The sequence below is a fragment of the Hemiscyllium ocellatum genome, chromosome 13, assembly GCF_020745735.1.
Source record: "Hemiscyllium ocellatum isolate sHemOce1 chromosome 13, sHemOce1.pat.X.cur, whole genome shotgun sequence".
Classification (NCBI taxonomy): Eukaryota; Metazoa; Chordata; class Chondrichthyes; order Orectolobiformes; family Hemiscylliidae; genus Hemiscyllium; species Hemiscyllium ocellatum.
In genome coordinates, this window is record NC_083413.1 from 14,317,441 (window position 1) to 14,335,619 (window position 18,179).

General features: G+C 43.4%; 1 protein-coding gene across 5 annotated transcripts in view; it reads left to right on the forward strand.

Moving 5' to 3' along the window:
• LOC132821781 (mediator of RNA polymerase II transcription subunit 12-like protein) overlaps positions 1-18,179 on the forward strand; it is a 604,412-nt gene that overhangs the window by 120,227 nt on the left and 466,006 nt on the right. For all 5 annotated transcript variants that reach the window (XM_060834551.1, XM_060834553.1, XM_060834556.1 and 2 more), the window contains exons 8-9: positions 15,086-15,235; positions 16,861-16,960. In XM_060834551.1, the coding sequence (XP_060690534.1) occupies positions 15,086-15,235; positions 16,861-16,960 (250 nt within the window). The remainder of the gene's footprint in view (positions 1-15,085; positions 15,236-16,860; positions 16,961-18,179) is intronic.

Genomic DNA, 18,179 nt, shown 5'->3' on the forward strand with positions numbered 1-18,179 from the left:
TATCTGGTGGGGTAAGAGACCCCACAGCACTATGAATGAAGAGCTGGGATGTTCTCTTCAAACAACAATTGCTGGAGGAACTCATCAGAACAGGCAGCGTCTGTGGAGAGAAAACAGATACAGTTTCGAGGCAGGTGATCTAGTTCTGAAGAAGGGTTATTGGACTCGAACGCCGTTCATTCTATTCTCCTTTCATAGATGCTGCCAGATCTACGTAAGAAAAAGGAACCATCTGGTCCCTTGAGTCTACACAGCCAAGTTCATGCCTGATCTTTGCGTAGACTCAGCATCATTTACCTGCCATCACACCATAGCCCTTAATTTCTTTACTGTTCAAAACTCTATCTATCTTTGCCGTCAACACATTCAATGAGGAAGCCTCAGCTGCTTCAGTGGGCAGGGAATTCACAGATTCACAACCCTTTGGGTGAAGAAATACCTCCTCAGCTCAATCTGAAATCTACTCCCCCTTATTTTGAGGCTATGCCTCCTCATTCTCGTTTCACCAGCTAGTGGAAACGACCTCCCTGCTTCTATCTTATTTATCCCTGCTGAGTTTCTCCAAAAATCTCTATTCTGTTTGTTTCAGATGTCCAGCATCTGAAGTTTCTTTGTTTAATTGAAGTCCTCTCTGGTGTCCTGGCCTACGTTTATTCCTCCCCTTCTCTCCCCCCCCACCCCCAACTTTGGTGTGAAGAAAAAAAAAAGCCATTTTGTCTGGCCATTAGAACGATGCTGGTGTTTTTGGGATTTTGCTGTGTACAGATCGTATTTCCTATATTATGACAGTGACTGCAGAAATTAATTAGCTGTGGTGGGCCTGTTTGAAAATTGTGGTCCTAGTGTGAACTCTCTCTCTCTTTTTTGCACGTTCTTGTCTGTTGACCTGCTGTGAACTTCCAGTGCGCTCTCTTTCTAGTGTGAACATTTTGTGATTTGGGGCATGAAAAGAAATCCTCAAATTAAATAGTTAAAAATCACACAACACCGGGTTATAGTCCAACAGGTTTATTTGGAATCACTAGCTTTCGGAGTGACGCTCCTTCACCAGGAGACCTGTTGGACTGGTGTTGTCATTTTTTTTTAAACTTTTGTCCACCCCAGTCCAACACCGGCATCTCCAAATCAAATTGAATATTCACTGCAACTTTGTGCTTTGTTTTATCCTTGTACCTGTTTTTAGAATGTTTTGCATCCGTCATCCACATCAAATGTGAGTTTTTAAGCAAATATTTAGTTGCTTTGACCATCATGAATTGCTGCAGCTATGGGATAGGTTTAGAATCACTTGGGTTAACACATAGATGTTTTAACAGGTCATTGCCCTTGGCTGACAAATGTGGCTTTAAAACTATTATTAGATTACTTACAGTGTGGAAACAGGCCCTTCGGCCCAACAAGTCCATACCGACCCGCCAAAGCGCAACCCACCCATACCCCTACATTTACCCCTTACCTAACACTACGGGCAATTTAGCATGGCCAATTCACCTGACCCACACATCTTTGGACTGTGGGAGGAAACCGGAGCACCCGGAGGAAACCCACGCTGACACAGGGAGAATGTGCAAACTCCACACAGTCAGTCGCCTGAGGTGGGAATTGAACCCAGGTCCCTGGCGCTGTGAGGCAGCAGAGGTAACCACTGTGCTACCGTGCCGCCCACAAATCTTATTGAATGGTGGAGCAGGCTATCTGTGAAGACTGTGGCAAATGTTCTTTTTTCATTGTGTGGCTCTGACTGTAAAATAGTGACTGAATTAGACGTAACTTAACATCTGTAAAGCTGTCAGTGTGAAGTGCCGATTTCAACAGTTCACGGTGGGTGCAGCATTACTTTGACACCAGACACATCTGCCATGTCAAAGTGCTTTGAGCAAAGTCAGAGGGTCAGTCTGCTTGGCCACACTTCCCAGCTTCCTGCCCAGATTAAAAATTAACTTGCGGAGTCCATGCTTTGGCAAACTGAAAACACAAACAACCACCTCCTGTTAGAAACAAAATCGAATTACATCCCTGTTGTTATAGGGTGGTAACCTTCTGCAAACACCCAGGCAACAAATTGACCATAATAATACCTTGAATTTATGTAGTGTCTTTAAGATCAGATCATAAGAACAGAAGTAGGCCATTCAGCCCATTGGGTCAAGAGTGTAGTGCTGGAAGAGCACAGCAGATCCGGCAGCATCTGAGGAGCAGGCAAATCGATGTTTTGGGGAAAAGCCCTTCATCAGCCCTTTGAGTCTTTTTCTGCCAATTAATGAGATCATAGCTGATTTGAGAACTCTCAAGTCCACCTTCCTGCCTTTTCCCCTAACTTTAAATCAGTTCTATTACTGATTTTAAAATCTGCCTGTCTCAGCCTTGATTATACTAAAACATTCCAGCCTTGACAATAAAGCATTCCACAGACACTCTCCTCAAGAGGAAATTCCTCCACATCTCTGTCTTAAACCCCTGCTCTGAGATGACGGCCTCTGGTTCTAGACGCTGCCAGAAAGGGGCAACAACCTTCCTGCATCTACCCTGCTAAATTTCCTAAGGATCTTTTATTGTTTTGATGATTCTAAAATCTTCTAAATTCCAATGAGTACAGACCCAACGTACTCAACCTCTCCTAATAAGACAGTCTCTCCACACTTGGCATTAGTTTAGTGAACATTCTCTGGACTGTCTCCAGTGCCAGTAGATCTTTCCTTAGGTAAGGGTCCCAAAACTGTTGATTTGTATTCCAGCTATGGTCTGTGCCTAATGCCTTGGAAAGCTTTAGTAATGGAACATCCAAGGCCCTCATGGGAGCGTTGTCAACCAAACCTTTACCCAGAACCCCCTGAGATATTATGACTGGCTTGGTGAAAGGGAGAGGTTTTAAGGAGTTCTCGAGGAATGATGATGAGGGGGAAAAGAGGCGGAAAGGTGAAGAGAGGAAATTTGAGATCCTGAGGTCTTTGCATCTGAAGGTATAGTTTGCCATTGCCGGAGTGATAAGGAGGGATGCTGATGAGCTTCGAAATGGAGGCTGCGCTGGTCTGACAGGAGTGAAGGTGAGAGGAGGGCAATAGGATGGGGAGAGGCGCAACAGAGGAGGAAGTTAAAAAGAAAGGGGAGTATTTTAAAGTCAAGATGTTGCCAGACTGGGAGCGATTGAAAGCCACAGCTGTTGGATGAGTGAGGTTTAAAGTCAGGTCAGATACAGACAGCAGTGTGTCCTTCTGTGCTCCGGTTTATGGTAGATAGTAACGGAAGGTGAACCAATGCATTCAAATAGTCAAAACAGAAATGTGAAGGATGTGAGTCCAGGCTGTTGTGTACAAACATATTGGATACAAGAGAGGCTGTGTCTTAATGGTATCGTCACTGGACTGTTAATCCAGAGAGGTGAAAGTGAGGACTGCAGATGCTAGAGATCAGAGTCGAGATTAGAATGGTGCTGGAAAAGCACAGCAGGTCAGGCAGCATCCGAGGAGCAGGAAAATCGATGTTTCGGGCAAAAGCCCTTCATCAGAAAGAAATCTATCTTATTGTTTCTTTCAATTGTTTGTTTGCTCTTTAGTGTTTTTTAAAACATATTCAGCGACTTGGCCTCCGTAGCCTTCTGTGGTAGAGCATTCCAGAGGTTCACTGCTGTCTGAAGGCTGTCTCAGTCTGCAATGGCCTATCCTGTATTCTCAGAGTGTGACATCCTTGTTCTGGAATCCCCATCCCCCAATTCCATCCCCCCCCCACCCCGGCCACCAGAGTCTGGAGAAACATAGTCTCCACATCAGTCTATCCAACTCAGTAATTTATACATTTCACTGAGGTCCTCCCTCATTCTTAACTCCAGTGAGTAGGGCTCCAGTCTTTGTATCTGTCAGAATAAAACTAAGGTGGACACAATATTGTCAACCAACTATTCTGTTGGGAAACCAGAGCAGGGTTGAAGTTCACAATCCAGGCTACTGTTGGAAACAGCACAATCGATGAAGAGGGAATAATTTGGAGATATAAAATTTCAGTCCTCAAAACCTGAGGTTTTGGGAAGAAGGATGTTGGAGAGAAGTGAGTTATCGTGTCATAGAGGTTTATAACAATGGATACAGGTCCTTCGGCCCAACTTGTTCATACTGCTGTTTTCACAATTAATGTAGTTCCGTTTGCCTGTGTTTGGTCCATATCCCTCCATACCTACCCCATCCATGTACCTGTTCAAATGTTCCTTAAATGACAAAATTGAATTCCCCTTCACCACTACCTCTGGCAGCCTGTTCCAGTCATTCACTACCCTCTGTGTGAAATGAAATTGTCTCTCTGAGCCCTTTGTACCTCACCCCTCCCCCCTTTAAACCTATGCCTTCTAGTTTTAGACTTGTGGAGAAAAGCTGTTGGCTATCTACCTTCTATAAGCCTCTCCTATTTTTATATACCTTTATATGGTCGTTCACAATTTTGAGGGAAAGAATGAGTTAAGAAAGAAAGCCTTGCATTTATATTTTACCTTTTGTAATTTCAAGGATGCTGCAGAGCACATCAATGGCTTATGCAGCATTCAGAGTTTTGGAGAATTAACCACTCTTTTAATCCCTGGCAGTGTTTGCCAGTGTTTACAGAGAAGCCTCCTTTCAATATGTACATAGACTGATGGATAACACATGGCCAGGACACTGAGGACAATGCTGATAGCTGTAACTTGTGCAAAGGACCTTTTACATTCACGCTGGACATTGCAGCAATCCCCTGAAACCCTTGAGCTGACCTATAAATGCTTAAATCTCTTGAGTGAATCTCAAACCATGACACCTCGCTCAGAAGTATGGTTTCTGTCATTGAATCAAGATTGACATATTGGGAAGATGCCGAACTGTGTACAAATCGCCATGGAGCTTAGATGCCGGGGAAGGAAGATTACGTGGTGTTGGTGACAGTTACCTGTTCAAACATCAGATCATTGCTTGGTTTAACCAGGGGAAATAAATCACCCTTGCCTTCTCCCCCTCGCCCTCGCCCTCTTTCCCCCGCCCCACACTTGCCTCCTCCCCTTCTCTCTCCCCCCACACTCGCCCTCTCCCTCTCTCTTCCCCCCCCCACACAATCTCTCTCTCTCTCTCTCTCTTTTCTCCTTTTCTCTCTCTCTCTCTTTTCTCCTTTTCTCTCTTTTCTCTCTCTCTTTTCTCTCTCTCTTTTCTCTCTCTCTCTTTTCTCTCTCTCCTTCTCTTTTTCTTTCTCTCGCTGTCTGTCTGTCTGTGTCTCTCTCTCTCTCTCTCTTTCTCTCTCTCTCTTTTCTCTCTCTCTCTCTTTTCTCCTTTTCTCTCTCTCTCTCTTTTCTCCTTTTCTCTCTCTCTCTTTTCTCTCTCTCTCTCTCTCTTTTCTCTCTCTCTCTCTTTTCTCTCTCTTTTTCTTTCTCTCGCTGTCTGTCTCTCTCTCTTCTTTTCTCTCTCTCTTTTCTCTCTCTCTTTTCTCTCTCTCTTTTTTCTCTTTTCTCTCTTTTTTCTCTCTTTCTCTTTTCTCTCTCTCTTCTCTCTCTCTCTTTTCTCTCTCTCTCTCTTTTTTCTCTCTTTTTCTCTCTCTCTCTTTTTCTCTCTCTCTTTTCTCTTTCTCTCGCTGTCTCTCTCTCTCTCTCTCTTCTTTTCTCTTTCTCTCGCTGTCTCTCTCTCTCTCTTTTCTCTCTCTCTCGCTGTCTCTCTCTCTCGCTGTCTCTCTCTCTCGCTGTCTCTCTCTCTCGCTGTCTCTCTCTCTCGCTGTCTCTCTCTGTCTCTTCCCCCCCCTCCTTTTTTTTCTCTCGCGCACACACACCTCCCAGTAAAATGAAAAGGGGTCAATTAGAATATATGGGGTGCATCAGCATTGGAAAGGATTAGAAGAGAGATAATCAAAGGTGGTGACTTTTTTTGGTACATGGAAGGCATCCGGAGTTTGCAATTATCTCTGTCCCTCTCCAAATTTGCTGTACTTCTGAATTGAGGGAAAAAAAAGTCAATTTTCAGGATGATTTGAATATTCCCACTGACAATTTTTCTCTATCCTTTTACTGCTAATTTTCTTTTCTTTTATTTTCTGCTGTGAAGCATTACATATGTCGATGCAAGTTGTTGGTACTTCTCAGTTTCCAGTTCCACAGCTGGCGGCTAGTTCCTTACCCATGAGTGAATTTGAACAGTAATCACCAGCAGGGTAGTGAGGCTTCGTATGACCAGCATTTCCAAATTTTGTTTTCTCTGCGAAAAGATTCTGGAAGTGATACTGCTAACACAGTGCAAATCATCGTTTTCTCTGTATTCTGCTAGTTACTGCCTGACCACCAGAGGGTGTGTGTGAGAGGGATCATCTGTCCATTTGTCCCTTCAAGGGTGAACTGCCATATGCATCCCCCTTAATTCTCAAAAGGAATGGAGCCAAATGGTTGAGTTGTGTTGTATGTTGATGGCGTGGAGGATGCGGATCATTTGAACGTGGAAGACTGGAGCGTCGGAGGCTGAGGGGTGACCTTGTAAAGGTTGAAAATGTCATAAAGCATGGATGGGGTAAATAGATAAGGGTTTTTCCCCAGGGTAAGAGAGTCCAAAATTAGAGGGCATAGGTTTAAGGTGAGAGGGGCAAAATTTAAAAGGGTTCTAAGCAGCACCGTTTGCACACAGAGGGTGGGGCCTGTATTGAGCTGCTGGAGGAAGTGGTGGAGGTATAATTAAAACACTTACAAGATGACTAGATGTGTATATGAATCGAAGGGTTCAGAGGGATCTGCGCCAAATGCTGGCAATTGGGGTTAGATTAATTTACGATATCTGGTTAGTATAGACCAGTTGGACCGAAGGGTCTGTTTCCATGCTGTACATCTCTATGACTGTATGACCTCACTGGAGATAAAATCTCTTTGGCGTTGCCATGTTTGTTTTGCAGCATACATCGACTGAGGAATTTATCTTTATGTGAAAATTTATTTAATGTAGAGTTTATTTATCTGTGTCCAAAACAATTTATTTCTTAAGAAAGCTTCTGAGCGCACAGACTTACAACATCTTCGTGTCCAAAGCAGCACTAAAACCTTCAGCTCTGAAGAAGTCATAATTAGACTTCAAACGTTTAACTCTGTTTCTCAGTCCACAGACCTGCTGAGTTTCTCCAGCGTTCTCCAGCATAAAATATTCACATTATCGCCCTCATGTCAAACAGGTCTCATCAAAACATTTCAGCCATCTATTCCACCTCTACAGCCCTCTTGACTCAGTGCATCTTCAGCTCTGGCCTCTTCTGTGTCCATCACTCCCTTCAAGCTGACACTGACTAAATTAGTCATCGGCTGTTTAGGACAGAGTCTCTGGGATTCCTAGCTAAACTTTGCTGCTCCTCTGTCTTGTCTTTATAAGATGCTTTGCACTACTACTTTGATGAAGCTTTTGACCACAAATGTCTCTATTTGCTTTCTGGTCCTTTTCTTTGGTCTGACTGTAGTCATGTGAAATGTCCTTGGTCATTTTACAATGTAAAAGTGCCTTTTTAAATGGAAGTGGTTGATATCGTTGACAATACTGTCTCTCGCGTATACTCCTAGAACTGCACAGTGGGTCAGACGGAAGTCTATGGAGTGATAAACTGGGGTAATGTTTTGGGGTGGTTAGCACTGTCTAATATTGGATTGGCTGTGGCTGTAACCGCTGACTGATCAGTTAGCGGTGTTTGCATTCCACTGGCTTTCTGCAGATTCCAGCTCATGGCCCTGTACGTTCGCCGAAACTGTGCATGAAACAGATGGCCTCCAAGAAACCCTACTGCTGAGGAGGTTAATGGTTGGAGTGGAGCCCTGAATAAATATGCATTGGGAGTCTGTGTGTGGTCTGTGGTCTGCTTTTTATGAAGCTGTTCCCCTAAGCTTTCTCACTCGCTCTCTCTTGCAATGAAGTAAATTTCTCCCCTCCAACCCTATTGGCACTTTCCCAGTACTGTATATTGCTTGTGCATTGACACAATGAGATCATTTAATTTCCAGATTCAAGAGAAATTGTGCTCCTGACGCCAACCCCTTTCACAAAAAATTGCATTTCTACTTGTGGTTTCCCATTGTTTTCTTTTTACAGTCCTTCTGTGTATGGTTCCCAAGATAAGGCCAGTGCCAGTGGTGGGCAGAAAAGATTTCCCGTCGGCAGGTTGTAGAGTGATCGGTATCTTGTTTACCACATCCGAACCTGATCGGTGATTTAGCCTGCTTTTGCTGTGCTCCGTTTTCATGCAGCACACCCCACAATGAGGTCGACCTGCTGCCCCCAGTTCTTCAGGCAGTTCTAGTACAACCAGTGCCGCTCCCAGAGCAAGCCTTTGGAGAACAGGAACCTCAACTTCATGTTAGAGACTGGTACAGCCTTCTGCAGATCATTGGCTGTGAAGCTGAGGCATCCATTCAGGATGACAAAGGGTCAGTTAGACTCGAAACGTCAGCTCTTTTCTCTCCTTACAGATGCTGCCAGACCTGCTGAGATTTTCCAGCATGTTCTCTTTTGGTTTCAGATTCCAGCATCCGCAGTAATTTGCTTTATGAAATATTCACAAGCCCCTCTTGCACCTCAATGTGGACAGGATGGAATTGCAACCAGTGACAATTGAACTCCGTGTACGTTGTTGCAACTGATTTAATTGTCAACCCATCTGGTTTCTACCTTTCTAGTTGGAAAATTCATCCATTTTGTTGTAAATGAGAGGGGAAAGATATAAAGAGACCTAAGGGGCAACTTTTTCTCTGAGGGTGGTACGGGTATGGAATGAGCTGCAAGAGGAAGTGGTGGAGGCTGGTACAGTTGCAACATTTAAGAGGCAATTGGATGGGTATATGAATAGGAAGGGTTTAGAGGGATATGGGCCAAGTGCTGGCAGGTGGGACTAGATTGGTTAGGGATATCTGGTCAGCGTGGATGGGTTGGACCAAAGCGTCTGTTTCCATGCTGTACATCTCTATGACTCTATGTATGAAATGAATGGACCACATGTCCTCCCTCAGCTATTTACTCTGTCAGCTAGTCATAAAAATCCCCCAGTGGTTTTTTTGATGAAGTTGCTGGACAGTTCTTCAGTGTTTTGTCCAATATTAAACCCTCCTCCAACATCACTGGAAGTCGGAGTCTTATTGAACGCATGTGCATTGCTGAGCTTCCTACAAGAGAAGAGTAACTGTACTGCCTTTCTAATCAAAACAATGTTCAGAATGCTTCAATAAGATCTGCAGATGCTGGAAACACACAAAGTGCTGGAGAAACTCTGCATGTCTGACAGCATATTTTCTCTTTATGTATCCTTCACAGGATGAAGGCGTGGCTGGCAAGGTCAGCATTTATTGTCCATCCCTGTTGCCCAGGGGCAGTTGAGAGTCAACCATGTTGTTGTGGGTCTGGAGCCACATGTAGGCTAGACCAGGGAAGGATGACCAATTTCCTTCACTAAAGGGTATGAGTGAACCAGATGTCGTTTTTTCCCGACAATAGCTTCATGATCCTTAATTCCAAGTTCTTCATTGAATTCAAATTCCACCATCTGTCTGGTGAATTTTGAACCCAGATCCCCAAAACATTAGCTGAATTTCTGCCCTAGTTGTCTAGCGATACCACTAGGCCATTGCCTCTCCATGCTGCTGTGCAGAGAGAAACAGAATCGAGGTTTTGTGCCTGGTATGACTTTTTGTCAGAATGTTTGAAGAGTCACACTCGACTTGAAACCTTCACAATGCTTCTCTCTCCACAGATATACTGCCTGACTTGTTGAGTTTCTCCAGTATTTCCTGGGTGCTTAGGGCTCATTGACTTGCGCTGCCCTGAAGATTGTGAAACATGTCTTTGAAGTTTTTTTTGTGCTTATGATGCCTCTGGTGCCTCCAGTGCTGTTGGAATGATGGAACAGGTTATGTGTAATTTTATTGGGTTTTACTTGGTCTGCTGGAATGCCTTTACTTTCGGAAGTGCAAGACTTTAGTTGTAGCTCTCCTATCATGCTGTAAAAGAGGTTTACTGATTTACAAGTGTCTTCTTGTGCTTGCGTGACGGAGTGTTTGAAGTTGAAACTAGACTAGACCAAACCAAACACACAGCGTTTCGACACTGCTTGGGTCAGTAGCTGGATTCTGCTCTCATTGTTGTGCAGGAAGTAGTTGGTCTGTACCAGTGATTTGAAACACCTGCTGAGAGGCAACTTTCAAACACCACTAAGTTAGCTGCTTTTTTTTTGCTTTATCATTTCCTGTTTTCCCCCTCTAACCACTTGTTGCATTGTCAGTCCTAACTTTTTCTTAATTTTTATAATTGTCGTTTTACTGTTGAACTTCTGTCTGCACAGGCATGGTTAACGAGTCGTTGTTATGATTATGCGGTTGGAAACAGATGGCAACTTTATCTTCTTGCTGAACATATGAGTGGCAGACAGATGCTAAAAATGGCTGCTTTGATACTGTATGGTTGCAAATGAGGTTTTGTTACTTTTAGAAACTGCTGTAGCAAATGCCACTGAATTTAATTTTATTGATAACCTCTGTGGACACCATTTGAAAATATGAATTTCAAGGTGTGTGTTCAGAAAGAATCTTCAATGTTTTTTTCAAAAATAAATATATTATCAAAGCTTTCAACTTCTGCGCCCTTTTCTGTCTTCAGCTAGAGTATCATTACCTAACCTTTATTTAAATAAGTAGAAAAAGTGCGAGCAATGCTCATCAGGTGAGCTAAGGTTTTTAGGTTAATGAGCTTTCCTAGCTCTGTTTCTCACTACAGTTGGTACCTGTACCTTCTGAGCACTTTTAGCAATTTTTGACCATGAGATTTTCAGCATCCACAGTGTGTTTTGCTTTTGCATTCTTGTCATGCTGTACCTAGATAGTTGCTTTTAAGAAAAGGAAGAGCTTTCCTTTTATATAATACCTTTATTCTGCAAACCATGATATGGGCCAAAACACTCTGCAGCCAAGTACTTTTTGAAGTTATAGTCACTGTTGTGGTGGGATGGAATTTGGCTGCTGAAACTCGGAAGAAAGATGGTCTGACCCTTTTGAAGAGGACATTTTTATCCCGTTTATCTCCTCTTCTGTAATATTACTGACTTAGGCACTTTTGAATGGACTTAGCATCAGAAGAAGACACACTGAAGATTCGTTGAATTGGTTTGTGAGATCTGAGGTGTTATGAACCAGGCCAGATCCCCTCAAAACATTTTAAGAAGTTGGCCCAGCCCCGAACATTTCCACTTTGTTTTAGACAGGTGTATGGTGGATCGTTGGAGGAAGAACGCCTCATCTTCCGCCTGGGAACCCTCCAACCACAAGGGATGAACTCTGATTTCTCCAGTTTCCTCATTTCCCCTCCCTCTACCTTGTCTCAGTCGGTTCCCTCAACTCAGCACCGCCCTCCCAACCCGCAATCTTCTTCCTAACCTCTCCGCCCCCACCCCACTCCGGCCTATCACCCTCACCTTGACCTCCTTCCACCTATCACATCTCCATCGCCCCTCCCCCAAGTCCCTCCTCCCTACCTTTTATCTTAGCCTGCCTGGCACTCTCCTCATTCCTGATGAAGGGCTTATGCCCGAAACGTCGAATTTCCTATTCCTTGGATGCTGCCTGACCTGCTGTGCTTTAACCAGCAACACATTTTCAAGTATGGTGGATATCCCAGAGTGATGCAGCTGGTCAAACCACTTGGCTTCAAGCAAAACAGAATTTATTTATGCAGCACCGAAGGAAACACAAACAATAGAAAACAGAATTTCGAATAACGACGATTTGAAAACTCAGCTGACATGATATCCCCTGCAACTTGACAAAAGAGCTGTTCCAATTTCCCACAGCATTCCCATAAACGCACCCCTCGGGGAAAGAAAAAGGTAAATTCTCAAGCACAGGCTCTTATAGGAGAGATGTCAGAGAGAGAGAGAGAGAGAGACAGAATCAGCCAGGGATCATTTGCTGAAGCAGAGAACCTCTTTTTGCTCTGCAGCTGTTTCTCTCTGTCACCAATTAAAACTAAACCAAATTAGCAAAATCCCTGAACTGAGAGAACTGACCACTCCCCTTTCATTGTACAACTGTTTTTTTTAAAAAAAAACCTAAAAGCATTTCCCTTGATTATTGTCTTAAGCAGTATTTGTGAGTCATTAGCAAAGACCCCAACCCAGACAAATTGGAACCTCTGCCTTTTATAAGCTCTCTTGGAGGAAAAAAAAACCAAGGACAACGTAACCTTGTTAAAGGAGCAGCATCGTCACAGAGGATGGTCTTGTGAGTAAATTCGGTCCAGAGACTCTGGAGGTAAATGAATGTGAATTGATCTCCGTGAAGCTGAGAAAGTGGAGAGAAGGCTAGACTGGCCAAAACATCAAGAATTTGTTTCCCTAGAACATGGAGACCCAGGACCAGTTCAATCGTTTAGATCTGAGATGAGGAGAGACATTTTCCCTTGGGATATTGCGACCCTTTGGAATTCTCTACCACGGTTATATTGTTTCTTTTCTTTTCTTTTTTCTTTTCTTCTTTTCTTTTTCTTCTTTTCTTTCTTCCTTTCTTTTCTTCTTCTTTTCTTTCTTCCTTCCTTTCTTTTCTTTCCTTTTTCTTTCTTCGTTTCGTTTCTTTCCTTTTCTTTCTTCCTTCCTTCCCTTCCTTCCTTCCCTTCCTTCCCTTCCTTCCCTTCCTTCCCTTCCTTCCCTTCCTTCCCTTCCTTCCCTTCCTTCCCTTCCTTCCTTCCCTTCCTTCCCTTCCTTCCCTTCCTTCCTTCCTTTCCTTCCTCCCTTCCTTCCTCCCTTCCCTCAGCGCAAGTATCGTATGATCTGCTGAGGATTTCTAGCATTTTCTGCTTTTGTGCCACATTACCAGCATCTGCAATATTTGGCATTTGCTGCAGAACATTATAAAGATGCCGTAGGTTGAATAATCCCATCAGGGCTCTAAAATCCCATGCACTCCAGAGTGTTTTCTCATAAACCAAGTTTGATCTAGAAAAAACATGAAGCAAAATGGCCTGTTGATAATAAAATGTTATTTGAGTAGGATAAAAGGTTGGCACAATCTTGAGGGCTGAAGGGTTTGTACTGTACTGTTCTGGATTAGATTAGATTACTTACAGTGTGGAAACAGGCCCTTCAGCCCAACAAGTCCACACCGACCCGCCGAAGCGTAACCCTCCCATACCCCTACATTTACCCCTTACCTAACACTACGGGCAATTTAGCATGGCCAATTCACCTAACCCTGCACATTTTTGGACTGTGGGAGGAAACCGGAGCACCCGGAGGAAACCCACGCAGACACGGGGAGAACGTGCAAACTCCACACAGTCAGTCGCCTGAGGCGGGAATTGAACCCAGGTCTCTGGCGCTGTGAGGCAGCAGTGCTAACCACTGTGCCACCGTGCAAATGCCAGAAACACACTCTCATGTAAGGGCCTCTTGAATTTAGAATCTAAATAACTAATTTGATCAAAGTTTCCAAAATATTAAGGTGGATAGAAAGAGAGAGAGAGATTATTTCTGGTAGTTGAGGTATTAAGTCAAGACCTCCTGAAGGTAAATTGCACCTCTTTTAAAGACCGCATCTTTTTATTTTTCTGTATTTTTGATTGCAAACTGAAATAAAACATTCATTACCTGATACTCACTGTAAATGCTGTTTACACTGCTATTTGTGGGGGAGGTCTAGACACAGGAGCTGGAGCCAAGGAGTGTGTACAAATGGAGATTTGGCTGGAAACAAGTTGCTGAATGGTCTGGGGAATGACAATTCATCACCAATGCCAAAATCCTTTTGCCTGCCAACAACAATATGATTGACTCTTGGTAACTGAACAGCTTGTGGGTGTGTGAATGCTTGGAGAGAAGCCATTGGACATCTGGAAAGAAAAGAGCTGTCCTTTCTCTCTGCAGAATGAAATGTTTTCAGCTTGGAGAAAGCCAGCTTAGTTCCTCCTCATCAGTTGCTGTAAGCTGTGGCTTTTAGCAAGTTAGTCAAACACTTTATACATGCGATTCAGTCACTCTGTGCTTCCTGCAGGCAAATAAAAGTATCTGGGGAAGGAAGATTGAGGAGCAGCAAGTCCTCACACACTAAAACAATCAAATCAGCAAACCTTGTGAATAGGGATCATTGAATTGTCTTCTCAGCCTTTCCCTCTGCCCATAACGCCCACGTAATCTTGTGTCTGCCTGTCTGTGTGTACGCATAGAGCGTGTTTTATAAGGGGTTTTGAGTTTTGAATAGCAAAGTTACATGTTGACAGTTCATAATTGTTTATCTACAGCTGGAATGTATTTACAGTCAGATCTGCTCTCGCACTTGTTTCTTGAACATGAATTGCTTTTACGCGATTGAAGAATCCAGACCGTTATTTGTAGAATGCAAACTTTCCTGACCTGTATTGACTATAACATGAATCTGGCTCCATTAGTTCAAATGATGCAGCTATTGCGCGATTTTCTTATCATACAAGATTTCACGAGCACGGAACTATCGCGTTATATCAGAACCGACTGTATTTATACAAATTCTTGTTAAATTTCAAAACTTGGTCTATGCTTTGTCAACCTTGGTCTAATCGACAGATAATTTGTGGAGTTTTTTTACTTTTGATACAATCCTTTGTGATGAATCTGGAAATGTGGGGCTTGATTTCCTGTGTGCTGTTCCAGTGAGGTGTGATGCAAACTGTCACTGAATGATGCAGCTCTCTTGCAGAAAGTGCAAATGATGGTAAATCGATTGTTCCTTTTTTCCATTATGACAGGGTGATGAAGCAGAGCTGAAGTGTTACAGATGGTCAAACTCTTAAATGTTTGCAGCACAAAGGAGGCCATTCAGCCCATTAGGTTCACTCTGGTCATCAACTATCTCTCTCTATATTGATCCTACTTCCCAGCTTTTGACCCATTGTCCTAGAGGCTTTGGCAATGGCAATATCTAAATATTGCTTAAATGTTATTAGAGTTGTTAAGTGAATTAGCAGTATGTACCAAGCATTTGGACGTCCCAATTCTTCATGTGCTCTTTTCAGGAAATTGGATATTAACTGTTCTGTAGTTCGCATGTTAACTTTCAAGCTTTGCTTGCATATTTACACAAGAATTGACTTCACAACTGTTTATCTTCTTCCTGCAGACAATAACTTTATGTTGTCCTAGTGCCTTGGTGTGGAATTATTCCATGAATGATAGCAAAAGCAGCAATCCTGGCTCGCCTCTTGATCTGCTCCAAGTGGCCCCATCCTGTTTACCTATGCCAGGGGGTAATTCTGCCTTCAATCAGCAGGTATGTTTGACATGGGTTAATGTACTATACTGTGAATTGCCATTTTAATTTGTTCTAGTCCTGAACATACTTTTCTCAGCAACAAAATAACAATAAAATGAATGCCTTTTGCAAAAGATTTGTGTTTGCCGCTCTGTCACCATGCCTGACTACAAAAAGGCGTCCTTTTCCCCTGTGTAATGCTGTGGGAAATGACCCACGTTAGAGCTCTGAAGTATTTTCAGGCTTGAAATCTATGATTTGGAACTTGTATCAATCTTAAGAATTAAGTATTTCCTGGTAGTACAGAATGTGAGTGTTGCTTAAAAGAGGATCATGTGGTTAATGCTTAATGTCTTGCACTCATCAGGATGAATGCAAGAATGCCAAATTTCGAGCAGTCACAACAATTTATACTACAGGATAGAAGAGTGCTGATTGACGGGCATGTTAGCTCTGGTTGGTTGGCTCTGGTTGATTGTGGTTACTATAGAGGAAGCAATTTGGGAATTTTAAGCACCTCAGACTTCTGAATAACTTACAAAGAAAAGCATATTTCTGTTGTTCAAAGAAAAAAAAGTCACTGACAGGTAGTCCCCAAGTTGTGAACAGGTTCTATTCTGGAGTCAGTTCACAAGTTGGAGCATGGTTCAGGACAATGGGAAAAGGCCATTTGAGAGCTCAGCAGGTTTTTGTATGTTGGGTCTGTAAATTTTAAAGCCACACATAAGTTTGATATTCTTAAACTGGGGATGCTCTGTATGTTGTTTCTTGTGACGATAAATGAGCCATGTTACGAATGCTAATGAATATTTTCAAATTAGTTGGTTGGTATAACATCCCAGAAATGAAATGCGAAAGAAGCGTTAGTGGAGAGAAAGCAGAGTTGATATTTCCGGTCCAGTGACCCTTCTTCAGAACAGTTCTGGAGAAGAGTCACTGGACCTGAAATGTTTACAGTACTTTCTCTCCACAGTGGTGCCAGACATGCTGAGTTTCTTCGGCAATTTCATTTCTGGGATGTTGGCATCACTGGTAGAAGAAACGTTTGTAGTCCATGGTTAATTGCACGGTGGATCAGTGGTTAGCACTGCTGCCTCATAGCACCAGGGTCTCAGGTTCGATTCCAGCCTCTGGTGACTGTGCAAACTCCACACACACATTCTCCCGTATCTGTGTGGGTTTCCTCCGGGTGTTCCAGTTTCCTCCCACAGTCCAAAGATGTGCAGGTCAGGTGAATTGGCCATGCTGAATTGCCCATAGTGTTAGGTGCATTAGTCAGAGGGTAATGGGTCTGGGTGGGTTACTCTTCGGAGAGTCGGTGTGGACTGGTTGGGCTGAAGGGCCTCTTTCCACACTGTAGGTAATCTAATCTAACTTCTGTCAGCTACCATGGGGAGATTTGAACCCATGTCACAAGATTTATTAACCTGACCTGCTGGATTACTAGCCCAGTGACATTATCACCATCTCCCTTTAAATGGCTACATTTAAGTGACAGAACTGGATGTAACAAAGAGGTGGTACGCGTCACACTGCAGACATTCTGTTTGCGCAAGGTCTTTAACGTATTGCAGAAAGACGTAAAGGACTGATTTTCAGCAAATTGCATGGCCTTGCTCAACCACTTTGTTTTGAACCTTTAGGTCCGAGCCAAAATTTATGAAGTGGAGCAGCAGATCAAGCAGCGAGGACATGCTGTGGAAGTACGATGGTCTTTTGACAAGTGTCAGGAATCTACTGCAGGTAACCTGCTCTACTCAGAACCAACATGGAGAACTGAAGAGATGGTGCCTAGTTTTTCTCCCCTGCATTCCAGTCCCCTCAGAGGTGTTTGAAATAGATGGTTTTATTTCCCTCTCTCTGGGTGGCAATTCGGATTAAAATAATATGGAAGGGTATGGGAAGAGGGCAGGGAATTGGCACTCGGTAATAATGCTCGGTTGAAGAGCATGATGAGGCTGAATAGCCTCCTGGACCACGTGACATATGTGATTCTGTGGAACGCGCTGTCTTTCGCCCCCTCCTTGCAACTCCACAAAAGGAAAGAAAATGGACATATCTTTATGATTTGGAGATGCCGGTGTTGGACTGGGGTTGTACAAAGTTAAAAATCACACAACACCAGGTTATAGTCCAACAAGTTTAATTGGAAGCACACTAACTTTCGTCACCTGATGAAGCAGCGCCACTCCGAAAGCTAGTGTCCTTCCAATTAAACCTGTTGGACTATAACCTGGTGTTGTGTGATTTTTAACTTTGGACATATCTTTGATTGTGTTTCTCAGTGTGTGCGGGGCTGTAGTTGAGTTTTCAGTCACTTGGGGGTGCTGTTTACACTGTTTGGTGAAATGTTGAATTTTGCAACCCAGGGAAAAATTTCTTTTTTTTCCCCATCAGTGCAAAGAACTCTTCGAGAAACAGTTGTTGTTTAAACTCTTCAGCAGATGTAGGATTAGTGTCTGCATTCTTCAAAACATTTAAGTTCAGATTTGTGGGTGGCACAGTGGATAGCACTGCTGCCTCACAGGGCCAGAGACCCTGGTTCAATTCCCGCCTCAGGCGACTGACTGTGTGGAGTTTGCACGTTCTCCCCGTGTCTGCGTGGGTTTCCTCCGGGTGCTCCAGTTTCCTCCCACAGTCCAAAAATGTGCAGGTTAGGTGAATTGGCCATACTAAATTGCCCGTAGTGTTAGGGGCAAGGGTAAATGTAGGGGGATGGGTCTGGGTGGGTTGCGCTTTGGTGGGTCGGTGTGGACTTGTTGGGCAGAAGGGCCTGTTTCCACACTGTAAGTAATCTAATCTGTTGTAAAGCTCAATTTTAATCCAGGAATCCAAAAGAATCCATTGGATGTGGCTTGAATCAGTAACTGGATTTACAAATCACAGATTCTCTTCAGGACTTTAATTTCTACCTCAATTTTACTCTGAACTATGGTTGTACCCTAACCTCAGATTTTCACTT